Consider the following 18412-nt stretch of genomic DNA (forward strand, 5'->3'; position numbering starts at 1 on the left):
CTCTGTGGCCTCATATTAAAGGGATAGTTCACCAAAAAATGGAAATTCACTCATTATCTTCTCACCACTATACCGATGGAAGGGTGGGTGAAGTGTTTGAGTCCACAAAACAGATTTTCAGGAGTGAACAACGTTGCAGCCAAATCCGATACAATTGAAGTAAATGGTGACCAGTTCTTCAAACATATTTGCGCATTTTTGGCTACTTTTTTATTAAGGCACTCACAACCTACTCATATTAAATATGTTTTAGAAATCCTTGAGAGGTGACAGATATTTCACCTCCCTCTTGTTCACGGGGACCCCCACTGTCTGTGTGTCAAGTGTTGCCAGATAAGTGGACTTAAAACGTCTGTCACCTCATTCCTACTTGCTATATACTTGCTTGTAGCAGAAGGTAAAGCAAGAATTTCATTGTACAGGACTGTATATATAAAACACTTTGAACTTTGATATTATTGCTGGTCAACCGAATGACACGTCATCAGAAAATATGTTTTATGATTCACTTTATTATCTCTTTTATTTATTCCACAGACAAACAATAAAGAAAATAAATGAATAAAGTAAATCCTATTTAAGTGAAAGAAATCCCGGATTAAGTTGCGATGATGATATTTATATTAGGAGCTCTGATCCATTAGTTCCTCTGATGACGTCACGTCTTCCAGTTGGGTAAACGGTCCAACGGGCTGGATGCTATCTGTCGCCATCATGTGGTGAAACTACTGCACGATCACATGTTGCATTTAAGAAGTCCAGACTGCTCGCTGACGATGTGTGCGAGTGTTGTTGTTAAAACACATTGTACACTGACGGTCACAGACACCTGGACACTGGCATCCGCGGCATAAACACTAGTTCCACATGTAGTTGTCGCGTTCACAGTGGCTGACTAGCCCGAGCAGTGGAGCAGGGCTGCTTTTAGCATCCAGTCAAGATGGACCCCGCAGAGGAAGGTAGCTAATGTTGAAACCTGATCGCCCTAATTGTTAGTGTTAGCCGGTAAATCAGCTCCTGCTAACGCGGTACTGTGTAAACTAATAACTAACTGTGGTCACGTGCAGTGACCGATTCAATATTTGATTAAACTGACGAATGTTAACCGGAATTAGAGAATCTGTTGGCTAATTAGCGATAGCCTGTTTGCTAACTAGCATTAGCTTTCTTGCTAAGTAGCATTAGCTCGTGTCTGTTAGCTATCAGCTTTTTTAAATAACATTAGCAATGTGAGGTTCCTGTTTTGCCTTTATTAACACTGATAGGTAGTTACATATAGGTATAAATCAAAATAGATCAGTCAGATTGAAGCCATTAAAAATCATGATAAATAATACAGTTAAAAGTTAGCGTTAAAGCAACCCGTTATCATAACGTTACGTACACACTGCTAACCAGCTAGCGACCAGCTGTGTCTGTTGACAAAGTTAAGAGTTTAACAAAGACATAACGTTGTTAATGAATCCAGCTTGTTCAGCATATGCTCAACTATGATTAAACGATCATAACTCTCGGGTTGTGACGTTAGATGACAGCAGCACGATACACACTGCTGTTTAAACTATGGGAAAAGGAATCTCCATTGTCACGTCGTGTTCAGCTATCTCAAAGTGGGATATTGTTGTTATCCATTTCTGTGTCAGTCAGCACTGAGTACTGTGTGTATCCGAACGGGCATCGTGTCGTTGCATCCTGGGCTAATTATAGTTATTTTATTTTGGTCCTCCAGTGACATAGGTAATCCAAGGATTACTGTTTGTCCTACAGTCAGTGCCCTGTCCTCTTCTACTCCATGAAGACACGTGTTTTCACTAAAACACCACAGTTAGCATAATGTTTCAGGTGTGGACAATTTAATAGACCTCCTCAATTATTTCAAGATAATTTTGCAAATTTATCAGAAGTCAAAAACTGAAATCTCTAATCAATAGAAGTATTCAGACCCTTTGTTGCTGCACTGACAATTGTGGTGAAGTCCATCCTCTTTGCTTAAATTATTAATCATTGAGATGTTTCTCAGATTTGATCAAGGTCTGAATTGACCGGTCATAGTTCAGAAAGGCACACACCCGCTCACATACGGTTCCACGATTCACACTGCATGTCAAGATGTAAACCAAACCGTGAAGTCCAAGGAGATCTCTGAGAAGTTCCGTGATAAAATTGGTGTAGGGCAGGGAAAAGGTGCAAAACCACTCCTGCAGCTGTTTAGTCTTCCTAGAGGCACAGTGTGAAATGTAAGGAACTGTTTGGAACCACCAGCTGGGTTTCTCCTAGAGTTGCCGGTCTCTTAGTCAGGATGGTGACCACAAACCTGCCGGTCACTGCTAACAGAGCTTTAGAGTCTTTCGGAGATGGTAGAACCTGCCTGAAGGATGACTCAGCATGGTGTTGGCAGCCTCATGCTATAGAGACAATCCCATGAAGACATGCAGCTCTAACTTGCTTCCAAAGAGGGTTCTATAAAGTACTTATTTAAGGTTCTGAATACTGTCATAACTGGGAAATGACTGTTTTTGATATGTTTTTATACTTTTCTTTTTTAGTCAAAATGTTCATTCAAAATGCAGTTAACTACACAGTCAATTGTGGAAAAATTAAAGGTTCTGAATATTTTCTGAAGCCACTGTGTATCATATAAATTTGTTTTTTTAAGCTATTGTACTTTGTCGCCTACTGTACAGCAGACATCTGCCGGGTCTGTCGGTCAGAGGGGAGCCATGAAAAGCCGCTCTACCACCCCTGTGTCTGCACTGGCAGCATCAAGTTCATCCATCAGGAATGGTAGGTTCACTGTCTTAGAACATGCATGTTTTCATGAACTTCTCTTGCCTCTCCATGTATCATATGGGTTAAAGTTAGGATGGTACCCATCTACTCTTTCAATTTGTTTGCTCTTACAAATGAATTGGTTGGAATCAATTGTTGAAATGTATGCTAACATTTGTAAAAACAAATTCTCTGGGGAAGAAAACAGCAGGGATTAAAGTAAAGAGATAATCCTTATTATAGTTTAGGGAATTAACACACAGTATTAACAGTGAGACATAAATTGAAACGTAACATATTTTTGGGCAAGGGAAAACTCACGTTTTGGTCATGAACGATCATGGGAACGCTGCATGATTTTGCTACAGGGCCACAGAGGGAGATTCTCAGACAAAGAGTGCAGGTGATTTAAAGTTTCCACCAGGTAAAAAGGGAAAACTCACTTGCTGTCTTTTTGTTTTCACAGCCTATTGCAGTGGTTAAAACACAGCAGAAAAGAATATTGTGAATTATGTAAACACAGGTTTGCATTTACACCAAGTAAGTTGTTTGTTTTTCAATACATCAATGACACATTTATTCGTCACAAGCTCCTTTTTAAAGTTACTAATTCTGTCTTTTCTTCAGTCTACTCTCCAGACATGCCATCTCGCTTGCCTGTCCAGGATATCTTTTCAGGTCTGGTCACCAGTATCGGAACAGCCATCAGATACTGGTTCCACTACACACTAGTGGCCTTTGCCTGGCTAGGCGTTGTGCCTCTCACAGCATGTAAGTCCCATCATCCCATTGTAAAAACAAAAGGAGATTTCATCAGCAGTTTTCCTATTGTTACCACGTATTGTATGCACTCCCTAACTTCAGTTAGACAGTTTCAGGAAAAAAAAGTGAAGAAAATGAAGTTTCAGCAGTCCAATTTTAAAAGAACTGAAAGGTTGAGCTTGTCAGAACAAACCATTCAACCCCAGCCTACAGCAGCAAATTTATTCAAATGTTTTAAGCCACAAATTATCGCTTTTACTCAAGTGGAACTAAGCTTTCATTGTTCTTATTGGCAAAGAATATTGCTCGTTAAGCTTTTTGACAGTTAAGGCATGCAGTGATGAGAAACATTCGAGAAGCGAGGACAGTCAGTAGCTCAACTGGAAAACAGTCTGAATGTGACTTAAACTAACCTGTTAACTTGACTTCCAGTCATAAGTCTCCTGTGATCCCTTGTGATCATATCTCACTTACCAGCTCTATATCCAAATAAATACATACGTAATGTCTGTCCTTGAGGACCAAATGTTTCACCTAGTCTGAATTTAGAGATGTGTCCGATGTCCCGGTGTTTGTGTGTGTCTCAACGAACGAGCAAGAAAGAGACAGAGGTGTCAGAAGGGGGGGGGAATGAATCTCGTGCAGCTGTGCTGTAAAGAAATATTTTACAAATTTAAGAAACTGGTAATTAGTGTTGATTTTGGTGGTGGCCACTGTATGAGAGTAACATATGAGCGGTTTGTTAAGTATAAAAAATATTTAGGTTCATTGTGAAACTGTAGTGTGTCAGAGGATATCAGCTAAGTAGGACATCCTTTATATGTGTCCCAGTAGACCTCTGAATATGTTCTGAGTGATCATATCTCAGGACGCATTTTGGTGTGTTCAGACCTGTACCGTGCTGACAACCTGTGATCAGATCACTCAGGGCAGATGTTAATACCAGGTCTGAACAGGGTCACAATTTAATGTCAATGCAGCTTGACGTTGAGTAACATTCAGAAGAAAGTCCTGAATTCAGAGTGTGGTTTTTAGATCCTCAAAATGTTGTTATTGTAATAACCCTCTCATATGTTTGCTTTCCTTACAGGTCGCATTTACAAGTGTCTATTTACTGGCTCTGTGAGCTCACTCCTCACCCTCCCATTAGATATGCTTTCAACGTAAGTTTGAATCACTCTCTTTTGGGGGGTTTTGCTGCTCCTGTCTTACACTGTCTTGCTCCTATATGTTCCCCATATCTTGTACACTGGAGTCATATAAATAATTCCTTGAAGAATCCACCCATATGTCTTTTCTTTCCCTTCGTTCTGCTCACCGTATCAAAGTTATGTCTGAAAATTTAGTACAGTTTAATTAATCTATGATGCACCATTTCCTCTCTCAGACAAAACCTGCTTGCAGACTGTCTCCAGGGTTGTTTTGTGGTCACTTGCACGCTGTGCGCCTTCATCAGCCTGGTGTGGCTCAGAGAGCAGATTGTCCATGGTGGCCCCCCTCAGTGGTTGGAGCAGAATCCACTGCCTTTGGTTCCCAACCCGCCCAACGGCCCTGCACCTGCTAATGAGGTGAGCTCAGTTTATGCTGAAGACTGCACAAGGTTCCTTTTTTCCAGCTGACCAAGGATCAATTATATTTCACAGTTCTTTTTAACACTGGTGCACTAAGATGGACACAAGGTTGTATCTAAAAACGAATTGAGTTAATGTGTACTAATGGCATTCATTTTTATTTGATTGATGTTTCTGTATTTCATTCCTAAATCAGACTATTTTATTGACACACGCATGCAGTTTGATTGAAGCCTTAGGACAGGAATATATTGTTAACAATAGCAACAAATGAAAAGCCGGTTGCTGATGTTTTTTTTTGGCTCATGCCCTAACTGTCAATTTATCATTGCTAATTGCCACATCCAAAACCAAGTATGGTTTATAAGCAAATAAGGGCTCAAATATATAACCTCATGCCACTGGTGCAGCCTCCGTTGTAGGAGTACAGGAAACTGTAACGTCTCTTTATGATTCTGCAGGTGCCAGGTGGTAACGCTGCAGTCAATGCCCAGGCTGCAGCTGACGCCGCAGCAGCCCAGCACCCTGCAGACCCTGCCGAAGACGGTCTGCCTCCTGGCAACCCACATGAAGTCGGCAACCAGGCAAATGATGCTGAACCGGACGAAGACGATGATGGGGAGGAGGACGAAGAGGAGGAGGAGGATGAGGAAGGAAGAGAAGAAGATGCTGCTGATGCCAATAATGGAGGACAAGGTCAGTGTGAGAATAAAAGCACAGAACTGGGATATATTTTGAACTAGTGATTGATTTTTCAATTGTTTTTTATCTCCGTCTTCAGTAGTGTATATATGTTGTCAACCTAATGAAACTATGTCTGCGGGCTTGCCCTTAGAACTGTTGTACCCCTGTTTAAATAACATCAACATAAAAGCGGTAAAAACTAAAGATTAAACACGTGTCAAGTCTTTTGTGAGCTGTTTTCATTCCTCTATAATGGAATGTGTTAACCTAAACCTTAGCAAGGAAACACAACCTAACCATGGTAATGGAGCTACAGGGGAATATTTGATTCATGCTATATACTGTTCATAACTGTTTCTGTTGCTTCTTATTCTCCTTTGCAGAAGATTTAAACTGGAACGCTCTGGAGTGGGACCGTGCAGCAGAGGAGCTGACCTGGGAGAGGGTGGGAATCAGTTTTTTATGAATTCCCTGTTCAAATAAGGGCTTTGATGTTGTGATGGCTGTCAGGTTGTTTGCAGATGAAGTTGAGCTAAAGGGCTCGACAGGAAGCATCCATCCTACTGTAGTTTGGTTAAGCAACACTTATTTCTTGGATATTTCAGTGATGTTTGTAGTTGACGACTTGGAGTAGGATCAGTAAAGTACATCTCTTCTATATTAAAAGCAGAAGCTGTTTTACTAAGACCAGTAGTATTAAATGGTAACTAGTCTGTATTATACGGTGCTTTTCTAGTCTTGATGACCACTCAAAGCACTTTACAGTACAGTTTATTGCCATTCACACAAACATTCATACAGTGCATCTATGAGCAGCACTTTTTCTATGAGGGGCAATTCGGGGCTCAGTATCTTGCCCATGGACAATGGCATACAGAGGGGGAAGACTGGGATTGAACTGCCGAGGAGGAAGTTTCGCTCTGATGGGCGGCTGTGGCTGAGGGGTAGAGCGGTCGTCCTCCAACCAGAAGGTCGGCATTTCGATCCCAGTCGTCCCCACCGATGGGGAAGATACTGAACATGCCCCTCATAGAAATAAAAGTGCTGCGTGCGTGCGTGCGTGCGTGCGTGCGTGCGTGCGTGCGTGCGTGTGTGTGCGAATGGCAAACTAATGTAAAGTGCTTTGAGTGCTCATTAAGACTAGAAAAGCTCTACATGAATACAAACCAGTTTACAGCTGCCCATTACCATGTTCAATTATTTGTAATGATAAGTGATAATTGACACTGATTTCTTCATGTCCCAGATGCTGGGACTGGATGGCTCCTTGGTTTTCCTGGTAAGTGCACACAGCTTTTAATTTGTATTCTGTAATATTTCAACATTAATCTGGCCATGGTGACTGTTATGGGTCATGCTGACTTTGGGCTTCTGTAAACAACTTTCATCAGGGCAGTGTAAGCATCCTACAGGTTTCCAAGTAAACATGTTTTATTACATAAATACTCTCAAACACTTGGCTCTGACAAAGTAAAGACAGAAAGTAGCTGCTGAGAATAGTCATTTTGGTTAACTATAGGGATCTATGCTGTACACCTGCTTATTCATGAAATTTGAGGCAGCCAATCATTTGACAGCAGTACAATGCATAAATGGAGAAAAATGTCTTGGACTGTGGCACGATAAGGTACGTTTACATGGAGCCTGAAATTCTTCTTATAATCGGTTTCAAAGCTCAAACAAAATAAAAACACTCCACAAACCCGACAATCAGAATAAACAGGCTCGTCCTGAAAGAAGGTACAAGTCAGGAAACTGCTGGTCCTTCTGTGCTCACTGCAATTCCATCTGTCTGAGGAGGATATCTTTTTGCTGCTGAGATTTAGACACATTAATATCAAACCTGGACTTATCTATTGGCGAGAGTGATCCCACCTGTGTAAATAAGTTGCAACCCATTAAGTTGTCTCTTAGAATATTGTTGGCAACTGCCAATGTGGTCAAAATATCTGCTCTCTGACCCTAAAAAAGTGATTTCAGCTTGTAAAAAGTGTGTTTTTGTGCACAAATCCTTGTTTTCCTGACTTTTCACTACAGGGGCATCAAGTTCAAAGAATGGACCACCTAATAATCACAACTGCAACATATATTGAAAATATGCCAGTCTGAAATATACTGGAGTTTTGTCTTAAACAACTTCAATATTGATATAATACAAATATAATCTTCATTGTAGCTGTAGCTAGAAATGCTGTAACATTGACAGAGCAATGTGTTTTTGTGTGTTTTCTCTAGGAGCACGTCTTCTGGGTGGTGTCTCTCAATACACTCTTCATCCTAGTCTTTGGTAAGTTAAACCTGTAGTGTAGTGTAGTGATGAACACAGTGGAGTTGTGTTCATTTTTTGATGTGTGATCTTTGTATCACCCTTATTCAAGCATTTTATTTTCACTGTAGCTCTGTGATGGAAAGACAATCAGTATAATCTACAGTTCTACCTTAACCTCTGTGTTTCCCCCCCTTTTAGCTTTTTGTCCATATCACATCGGCCATTTCTCTGTGGTTGGACTGGGCTTTGAGGACTATGTAAGTGCACAGCGATGTCTGAGAGGAAACTTGAACAGTTTGAATTACTTACTTATATTTGGGTCTGCCATTCACTGATCCAATTTCTTTGATATCATATCTGGTTTCAGATTAAAGCTTCACACTTTGACGGCCTCGTCACCACCATACTGGGTTACATCCTCCTCGCAGGAGCTCTCATGGTTTGTCATGTATCCTCTTCACTGATCAAATTACCTCATGGGTATGAGGTATTGCAGTTGTGTTTCTACTGCCTGACATTGTATCAGTCATTTATGTTTGTGTTTTTGTTTTCAATTCCACATAGTTATTTATGATTTCTCTAATTTATTTCCCAGAAAAAGGCCACCACTTAAAGTCTTAATAGAAATGTTGTCTAGTCATGCAGTAACATAACAGGTTAAGCCAGTGGTCAACTTTGGCTTGAGGAACCTTTTGTGAAACTTTTAGACTAGATATTATGTTTAATTTTATCTCCAGGTTGTGTATCAGTCCTTAACTGTTTCCCGTTTAGGTACTAGCTTCGTTGGTAAGATTCCAGCGGTCCAGACGACTCCTGGGTGTCTGCTACATTGTTGTTAAGGTAAATTAGGATGCAAGATTAGAATGTCTCCAAACCACAAGAAGCAAAACTAGGAATACAGAAAGTAAGTTTGAAAACAGACACTAAATAGGATTTGTATTGTCACAGGTGTCCCTGCTGGTTGTCATGGAAATAGGCTTGTTCCCACTGATTTGTGGATGGTGGCTCGACATTTGCTCACTGGTAAGACAATTCTACAGAGTGATCTCCACTGATTCTGTTACAGTCACATACTGACCCCTTAATGACTAACAAAGCAGACTGAATGCAGTTGATGAAGAAAATTGGTCGATGTTCTATTTGGAAAACCAAATTCCCAAATTATATTCATTTGACCAAATTATAAAAAGAGATTCTCATCAGTTCTTGTCATTACTATGAAAAACACAGACCATGCACCCTGTCCCTTTGTTGATTGCAGGAAATGTTTGATGCCACATTGAAAGACAGGGAGCAGAGTTTTGACTCGGCTCCTGGTACGACAATGTTCCTCCACTGGCTGGTCGGCATGGTCTACGTCTTCTACTTTGCCTCTTTCATCCTTTTGCTTCGAGAGGTAACATGGAGAAATCCAGCAAGTCACAATAACACACTGTGAATTCACAAAGAATTTATAATATTCTAAATGTCTAACCTGAAAACGTGTTTGTGAACAGGTTCTTCGGCCAGGTGTGCTGTGGTTCCTGAGGAACCTGAACGATCCAGACTTTAACCCAGTCCAAGAGATGATCCACCTGCCCATCTACAGACATCTGCGGAGGTTTATTCTCTCTGTGGTCAGTCGCACATCCCCCTCATCTCTTTTCTGCCAAAACTAACCTTCAGTGGCATAACAACAACATGAGATTTCTCAAACAATCAATCAATTATATCAAATTTTATTTGTGTAGCCCGTATTCACAAATCACAGTCTAATGGGGCTTAACAAGGTGCAAAATTCTGCCCTTGACCTTCATTAAGAGGAAGGAAAAAAACCATTAATAGCGGGAAAAACATAGTAACCTCAGAGAGAGGTACATGTGACGGATCCCCCTTTCAGGACAGAAAGGAAGGTATGAGATGCCACGAGTAGCAGAGCACATCAATAAAATAACAGTATTTACCACATTGATGAGAAACGACAGTGTCTAACATAAATCAAGTCAAAAATCTAAAATACCATTTTCATATTAAGTCAAGAAAACATTAGAGAAAGAGAATATTTAAGTTTATTGACTATTTAAGAAGATGAGTCATGAAAATATTCTCAATAAGAACAAGCACATATAAACTCCAGAAGCACATTTTTGTCCTTTAAACAGTCTCTTGAACCAAGTTATAAAGAAGTGGATTGTTCTGTTTTCACTTTCCCAGATGAAAAATACAACAGAAAAACTGCAAAACATCTGATGGTGTGGATGTGGATTATGCAGTAATGGAAAAATATCAGTGGAAAGACATGGTTCTTATCAAAAGTGGCTGTTAGAGTTGAAATTTGCTTGAATGGTCTTTTTTTTTCCATAAAATTTGTGGATCTTTGAATAAAATATGGGGAATAATTATCTTGGTTTTTGATGACTATAACTAAAGTAAAATCTACTACACATGGTTTTCAGAACCAAAATGCTTATAGGGATACTCTGTGTCTAACCAAAACATCTGTTTGTTTCCAGGTGGTGTTTGGTTCCATAGTTTTGCTGATGCTTTGGCTCCCCATTAGAATCATTAAACTGTTCTTCCCAAACTTCCTTCCTTACAACGTCATGCTTTACAGGTACACATGACAACACACAAAATTAACATTCTAGCAGTTAAAGGTTATATCTGTTTTAGCAAAAAAAAAACTGAGCCATTTCTACCACATATTTGACAGTGTATTATAAACTGAATGTGACTTGTGTCAAGCTGTGGTTTATTTTGTCCCTGCAGTGATGCCCCAGTGAGCGAGCTATCGTTGGAGCTGCTTTTGCTTCAGGTTGTTCTGCCGGCTCTGTTGGAGCAGGGTCACACTCGCCAGTGGCTCAAGCGGCTTGTTCACGCCTGGACGTTCACAGCTGGATACATGCTGTAAGCGCGACACGCAAACAAACTCACACACTGCAAGTTTACATGTTAAATGGTAGAATAGTGTAAAAGCTGAAATATAACTTGTTGCTTTTCTAGATGATCTTTATCATATTTGGTCAAATAAAGTATCAGTGTTTGTGACTGCCAATAGGCCTCAAGTCATAGTTTTCTCTTCATGTGCTATGACTTATAGTAAACGTGAAGTGACTTTACAACAAAGTAATTCCTCAAGTTTGTCCCCACAGTGACCTTCACTCCTACCTGCTCGGAGATCATGAAGATGAGGACAACCAACCACTCAACAATCCTCCTGGTCGCCATAACAACAACCGATTCCCAGGCCTAGGGGAGGGGCTTCACGCTGCCCATCAGGCTATTCTGCAGCAGGGCGGTCCTGTGGGTTTCCAGCCGTACCACCGGCCTGTCCAATTTCCCCTCAAGGTGACTGATGCCCTGACAGTTCTTCATGTCATATTGCCACTGATGAAACTTGTGCTGCTCTTAACATTTTTATTGGTTTCTGTTTGTTTGCCTGTTCAGATCATCCTATTGGTCGTCTTCATGTGTGTGACACTGTTACTGGCTAGTCTGATCTGCCTAACACTGCCAGGTAAGTTGTAACCACATGCAGTCATTTTCTGCATTTTACTGTTACTCCTCTCTGCTCTGCGCTGTCATTCTTCTCACCTCTAATTCTTACCTGTCCTCCTCCTCCTCTCCCTCTTCTCCCAGTGTGTGTGGGTCGCTGGCTGATGTCTTTCTGGATGGGCAGTGCCATGGTTCATGAGCTGTACACAGCAGCCAGTGGGCTCTACGTCTGCTGGCTGGCCATACGAGCCGCCACAGTGCTGCTGTCCTGGATGCCACAGGGGCGAAGCATCATCATGCTCAAAGTCCACGAGTGGACGCTCATGGTAATGTGACTGTAGTCATCCCAGGAAATGGCATAAATGAAACTCTTACTGAGGCAAACTTTTGTGTTTCAATGTGCTATCTTGTTAATTACAGATTCTAAAGACCATCGTGGTGGCTGTGCTGTTAGCTGGAGTGATACCTCTGCTGTTGGGTCTGCTGTTTGAGCTGGTCGTTGTGGCTCCGCTCAGAGTCCCACTGGACCAGACACCACTCTTCTATCCCTGGCAGGTAGGACCATGGAGTTTGTATGTAGGACTAATAACATCATCCACAGCACTTCATTGTTTCCCTCTAACGCCACACTGGGTCACACTGGTTGCTGACCTGCTGTGTCTCGCACAAGTATGTTGTTCACAAAGGGAGCAAGTCTGCAGTGGAGCTACTATGGGAGGTTTCTGGTATAACTGCTGTATTTCTTCAAATTAAAGTAGCCTGTACACTCAACTAAATGCCAGGACTTCTTCTAGTCCCACAATAACAATGAAAACCTTGTAAAAACAAAAGAATGGACTCAGTCAACAGAAACGCACGAGTGCTCTTACTTTGAAAGAAGTACAGTAATTGTTGCAAATATTTATGTTTGTGGCATATAGATATTGAGATTTGGTCAAAGATTATGTTCACTGTCTATTTTGGTGTGAATTGCAGGCGGTACGCAGACACAATAGGCCTGACCCCGACTCTCTAGAAGAGCAGCGCGGCTCACACACAGAAGACGCGCAGGCACTGTGGCCACTCTAACCTGATAGCATAGAAATGAATAACAAGATGTTCCGCTATGCAGACATGGCACTCATGCATCCAGTGTGGCCTGGGTGTGAGGCCTCAGTTATGCTCCCTTGCTGACACAGACAGCTGCAGGCTCCAAAGATGTGTAGTAGTTCATATCAAACTACTTTCTAGTCCACTTGTGTTCTACTCGGAGAAGTACATGAGCAGTCAGTGTCCTTGTAGACTTGTGCATTTGCAGATGTGAAAAGTAAAACACTAGTTTAACAAATGACAAATGATCTTCTGTATGTGTTTTGTCAGTAGTGCTGGGTATCAGACCCCAGTACTAGACATCCAATATCATGCATGTATTAGACCATTTTATTTTTCTTGTTGATGCTGCTTGTGGTAAGACATTTAACACATACAAATTTAATTCTGTCCTTCAAAATACAAAATATATTCTAGCAAAATCAGTTTAAGGTATTTTTGGACCACTTGTCGCTCATTTCACAAATTCAGCCAACATTTAGTCTCATTGTCAAGGTCACACAAACAGGTTTTCATGCTGCTAATACAGAGCAGATGCAGAAATGTTGAGACCAAGCTCATTGTGTTGTGGTTGTTAATTGGTTGACCTCTGTGTGGCAGGACTGGGCGCTTGGCGTGCTTCATGCTAAAATCATCGCTGCCATCACACTGATGGGCCCTCAGTGGTGGCTGAAAACTGTCATCGAGCAGGTCAGTCTCATCTGTCCAGCTTCATATGATATTAAAAACATAATCAAGATGAAAAACATGTCTGGAAATATGGCTTTATGTAAGTACAGTGGAACATATTGTCCATTTTGTAATAAAGTTCACCTGTTAAAAATGTTCACAGTGAAATGTATTGTTAGAACTGATTAAAAAAGTTTTAAGAAAAATAATTGAGCTAGTGTTGAAATAGTGAAGTAAAAGTATTGGTATCTTCCCTCTTGCTGCTGTAGGTGTATGCAAACGGTATCCGAAACATCGACCTCTATTTCATCCTGCGACGACTGGCTGCTCCGGTCATCTGTGTCCTGCTGCTGTCTCTCTGTGTGCCCTACATCATCTCTAAAGGCATTACACCACTGCTTGGTAAGTCTTTATGGATTGTTATTTGTCTGACCTTCACAAGTAGCAAGTTTGAAGGTAGTGGATGAACAGAGCAGATTCATCTCCTCCTTTTTCCCTCACTTCTCCAGTTTTTCTTATCCGCTTGACCTCCTAGTATGAAGTCTGTAGAAACTGCCGAGCCATTTACAGACATTTACCTTCATACATGTTCCTCCTCCGGAGAAAAAACAGAGGATCTGCTGAGTCCAGTGCATGTCTGAAAGCAGCTTAAGACACCCTATTTTACTTTTTTACATGTGCTTTTGATGCTGAACTGGAAGAACACTTGCATTTAAACAGCCAGTCAATTGAGTGTCCCAAGCCCTTTATGGAAATGAGGATTTTAGTCGTTGTGCGAACCAACATCAACATCTTATTAATGAAAAGTGATCATCTTTCTGTTGTCCACCTGCTCCCTCCTTTCCACCCCAGTTCGTCAGTTCCCACAGACATGGAATCACAGACATGCACTGTTTTCTCTTTCCCCCCTCGCTGCTGCAGGTGTACAGCCAGTGATGCAGACGCTGGTGGATAGGAGGATCTATCCGTTCCTGCTGATGGTGGTCATACTCTTGGCCATTCTCTCCTTCCAGATACGCCAGTTCAAACGCTTATACGAACACATCAAGAATGACAAGTCAGTACACCACTAAAGGTCTTTCAGCATGAACTTAGACTTGGGGGCAAACAAGCTATGTTTTTATTTTACTTCTGTTCATCTTGAGAAATTTCTGTCAGTGGTCAGATTCTTTGATTACAAAAAACTGGAAGGAAATAAGATCTTTGGGGTATTCCACTACTGAAGAAAAACTGAAGTCCTCTATTGACAGTCAACATTCCAATAAGTTAGGGGGATGCTACTGACACATTGTACAGAAAGCAGCTAGTAGTTTGCAACATAGATACAATGCCCTATGTTTTTTTTCATATTGCAATTTCAAATATATATGGTCATGTACCCGATCAGCCACAACATTGAAACAAGTCACAAGTTTTATGTCGTGGCTGATTGGTATAGAAAACAGAATATTTTACAGATTATCATCTGTAGTAAACACGGATAAATACTCTTCAGAATTTACCTGAGAATTACTGATGGTTTATATTTTTTCTGTCAAATTCATTTACAAATAGTTGTTTGGATGTCGCATCTGTGATATATGTGATTTACTTTTTAATAAAACAAAATAATATACACAACCCAAAAAGGCCATGTTGTTGTTAGAATGACACATGAACATAGAGCAAAAATATCCTCAAACAATCTGTTTTGTGACTGAGAATGAAACTCAAAAAGTAAAGCTGACCCAACTGAAAAGTAAAATTGAGTGCTGTGAATGTGAATCCTTAAATTATTTCTAAACCGCCATCTTTCCCGTCTCTTACAGATACCTAGTCGGACAGAGACTTGTAAACTATGAACGTAAGACAGGCAGGAGCACAACCAGCGCTGCCCTCAGCAGCTCCTCGTAGAGCTGACTCTGCTGTGGGACCAATGGAGCTGACTCGCTGTGTCCAGCACTGGGAGCTCTGTGGTGAAACTTGGCTGTGTGCTTCAAACACGACCTCTTAACGTATGACTGAGCTCTAGTTCTAACTATCAGTACTGCAACAGCAGGTTTGGAGACAAAGACCTTCAACAGTTTCAACGTAATTTTGTGAACAAGGTTGTTAACCAACCTGTGAAGACTGTCGGCATGAGAGAAACTCAGCAGAACCACGACCGTGTTAATCCTGTCTAATGTTTCTGTTTTCATGTTCAACGCAGCTGTCATTTTAAGTGGTAAAGGTTTGAGAAGTGGGGTCAGTTGAGCTAAGCTTTTACCTCAGATTGTGGTTCCCTTTTGTTTTTTTTAATGAAATATTGTTTAGGTCACACTGTGTCTCTGAACAGGACATTTTCAGGGTTGTGAAGGAGGCAATGGAGACGCCCTTGTGGGTCTCTTCCTGTTGTTTGTCTCAGATGGCACCCATCACCAGATTGAGGTAGTCAGTGATAAGGAGGGAAAAACATCATGTAGCAATGTGATTGTATTTTTTTTTTTTTTTTAATTTTATTTGATGTGTTTTCATTGATTTTTAGTGTTTAGTTGCTGGAGTTAACTGTTAGATAAGCCTTAGAGGATTAATTTCAACTGAAGGTGTAGAAAAAGACTGAGACACACTCTGGACACAGCCCAGGACATTTTTTTGTTCCCTGATATACTCTCCTGTAAATTGTTAAACAGTCCTGGTTGTGTACAACCTTCCTGAGCTTTTGTTGGGTTACAAAACAAGTGAAATCCAGTGACAGAAGAGGAGTTTATGAACCTGAAAACAGTCCCATGTTGGAGTGCAGCACATACAAGGCATCAAAGAACATTTAAACAGTAAAAGTGGCCTTTCAGAATTGCATTATGTTCTTGAGTAACACCTTTAGGTTTACCCTGATTGCTTTATATACATATTTATTCTCAAAGATTTAAAAAGTAATTGTGAGCTGACTGGTCGTCAGTGGCCTGTAATTCTGTCAATCGGCTGTTCAGACTCTGACTTGCCAGACAATGACTTGAGTCAAGTGATTCAAATGCAGGTTTCCCCATCAGGAGATCAGTCGGTGGATGTGGCCACTGTTTACCTTTGACATGTCATACCTTTAAACATCTCAGGTTTTCTTTTTTCTTCTTTTTTAAATTGAATTTCCCTCGCTGTCCAGTGTTGAGCTTAATCAGTCAGGTTGTGAGAGCAGTTGTCTAAATGTTTGGCCTTTGTAGTGTGATTGTTTCTGGGGGAAGCTTCATCTGCTCTCTTAAAGTTCACACTTGACCCACTTGATCATCATTAAATAGAAATGGGAATCTTCTCTCCCCACATCTTAGAACCAGGAGATAGTTAGCTCACCATAGCATAGCTTGGCATAAAAACTGGAAACACAAAAAGACAAACTGTACACAACGACACTTTGCAGTATGACAAGGGAGTCTGCTGTGCATCTGGCCTCAAGACACAAGTGTTCTCATTTAGAAAGAGAATAAACGTACACTGTATATAATTAAGTATTTGGTTCAATGTATGTAGAATCTATGACAAATCCATGACAATTGAATTGAAGAATTTTCAAAACAGATGTTTGAAAGATCAGTCATAGTATCTGAAACAAGCTCCTGCCATTCTTTATGGGGAGTTTTTATCTTTTAATTTTTTTTATTTTGTTTTTATTTTGTTTTTATTTTTCACAATAAGTGTCAAGCAGAGATTAAGATGTTTTTGTTTTCATGCAAATGTGTTAATGGGCTGCACTTTATTACACTGTTTAAAAATAATCTCAGTCTGTGTGTAACTGGGTCAACACAGCAGGGGTTGTGTGTGTTCTTCACTGAGGTGTCACTATTTCACTGTGGTGACTCTGCACAACAGGTGTCACATCAAAGGCGAATTTGAGTTTAGCATCTGTTGTTGACACTGTATCTGTCTTAGTGTTTTCACTTGGAGTTTGGTAAATATAAACTGCTTTTCTATTGATAGGGATTGTGAATGACTTTAACTTTAGTGCTGACAGCTATAGTATAGCTGTGTGGAATGCTCACATTATATATGATGCTATAAAGTGACCTTTTAGTATCTTGTTGAACTGAGCTGGACACTTAACATTTTGGTCTTGAATTTCAATTTTTAGAATCAAATGATTTCTATTTTTATATGTGCAACAAAGCAGTGGCATGTACTGTAACACAAAGGTATAAACTTAAAGGTCATTGTTGGTTCACTAACATGAAACAATAATAAATCACTGTACTGAGTTTTTGAGTGCAGTTTCATATTTACAGTGTGGACTTTATGCTCTTCAAACATGTTGCTCGGGTTTTTTTTCTTAAACTGTGGTTCCCCACCGTAGTTAGAGGACATGTCTCCACTTTGAGATATGAATGCTGCCCCATTTGGAGCCAGAGTGTGTGCTGAGGTCCTGCCAATACATGAGAAAAAATGATTTGACAGAGACTTTGACTTTTTACTTTTGTCCATGTCCCATTTACGACCGACACTGCAGCCAGGCACCAGGGTGCAATTGACTTGCTTTGGCTTCACTTAAGGGGAGCGGTCATGTCTTCCATCCTTATAAAAAGTCTCACAGTTCCCTAAATTGCTGTTGTGACGCCCCCTAGGTGCTTAAAGTGTAATAGCGAGACAGTGAATAGTCTAGAAACAAATCTTTCTACAGACTTCTTTGATATATTTCCTTATAAATGACTTCAACACATTTAAATAATGACAGTTACTTTGAGCTGTTCAGACATCCTGTTCTGTGGTGACTGTCATTTAAGCAGAGGTATTTTACTTGCTCATGATGTTGCCTTTTGTTGGGGAACCCACGAGTCTGTGAGTTGGTATCAGTTTCTCTGTAAAGTAAAATGACGGCCGATCAGTTATTTTTTTTCTACATGAGACAATACAGGTTTATTGTCAGTCGTCTGTCTTACATTCATCTAATTAAACAGGCACAGATGAATCACTGAAAAAACACCATCTGCTCTGAGTAATTGGCATCAACTATTCTCTATTCCATATTTAATCCAACAATGGTGATACTTTCAAGAAAAAAATAATATATAATACTAGTAATGAAGTAATAAGTAATCAAACTTGAATGGGAACAAATATTGGGACCTTTTAGCACAACATTTTTGAGGCAATCACACCAAGTATCAACAAGCTTATTCTTCTGGAG

General features: G+C 40.4%; 1 protein-coding gene across 2 annotated transcripts; it reads left to right on the forward strand.

The window, feature by feature from the left end:
- Positions 1–722: 722 nt before the first annotated feature.
- Positions 723–18109, forward strand: LOC117778179 (E3 ubiquitin-protein ligase MARCH6-like). Of its 2 annotated transcripts, XM_034613532.1 has the most exons (26): positions 731–959; positions 2685–2784; positions 3236–3309; positions 3397–3540; positions 4622–4694; positions 4919–5099; positions 5564–5798; positions 6170–6231; positions 7033–7065; positions 8022–8073; positions 8254–8312; positions 8423–8503; positions 8827–8895; positions 9004–9078; positions 9317–9451; positions 9552–9671; positions 10548–10648; positions 10804–10941; positions 11187–11382; positions 11482–11551; positions 11674–11855; positions 11950–12084; positions 13219–13308; positions 13557–13689; positions 14209–14344; positions 15096–18109. In XM_034613532.1, exons 1-26 carry the CDS (start codon positions 941–943, stop codon positions 15178–15180), a joined length of 2778 nt encoding a protein of 925 aa, XP_034469423.1. In that variant the 5' UTR covers positions 731–940; the 3' UTR covers positions 15181–18109. The 2 variants fall into 2 exon arrangements, with proteins under 2 accessions (XP_034469424.1, XP_034469423.1); XM_034613533.1 differs by lacking the exons at positions 13219–13308; positions 13557–13689; positions 14209–14344; positions 15096–18109 and adding an exon at positions 12449–13011 and having other exon boundaries at positions 723–959; positions 11950–12101.
- The last annotated feature ends 303 nt before the right edge of the window (positions 18110–18412 follow it).

This window comes from Hippoglossus hippoglossus, chromosome 17 (assembly GCF_009819705.1).
Source record: "Hippoglossus hippoglossus isolate fHipHip1 chromosome 17, fHipHip1.pri, whole genome shotgun sequence".
In the NCBI taxonomy this organism is placed as follows: Eukaryota; Metazoa; Chordata; class Actinopteri; order Pleuronectiformes; family Pleuronectidae; genus Hippoglossus; species Hippoglossus hippoglossus.

What these genes read in the sequence shown, in the direction of transcription:
- LOC117778179 (XM_034613532.1), top strand. An exon ending in AGGAGCTGACCTGGGAGAGG is followed by an intron (nt 6,232 to 7,032) that starts GTGGGAATCAGT and finishes TTCATGTCCCAG; the next exon opens with ATGCTGGGACTGGATGGCTC. An exon ending in TCATCCTTTTGCTTCGAGAG is followed by an intron (nt 9,452 to 9,551) that starts GTAACATGGAGA and finishes GTTTGTGAACAG; the next exon opens with GTTCTTCGGCCAGGTGTGCT.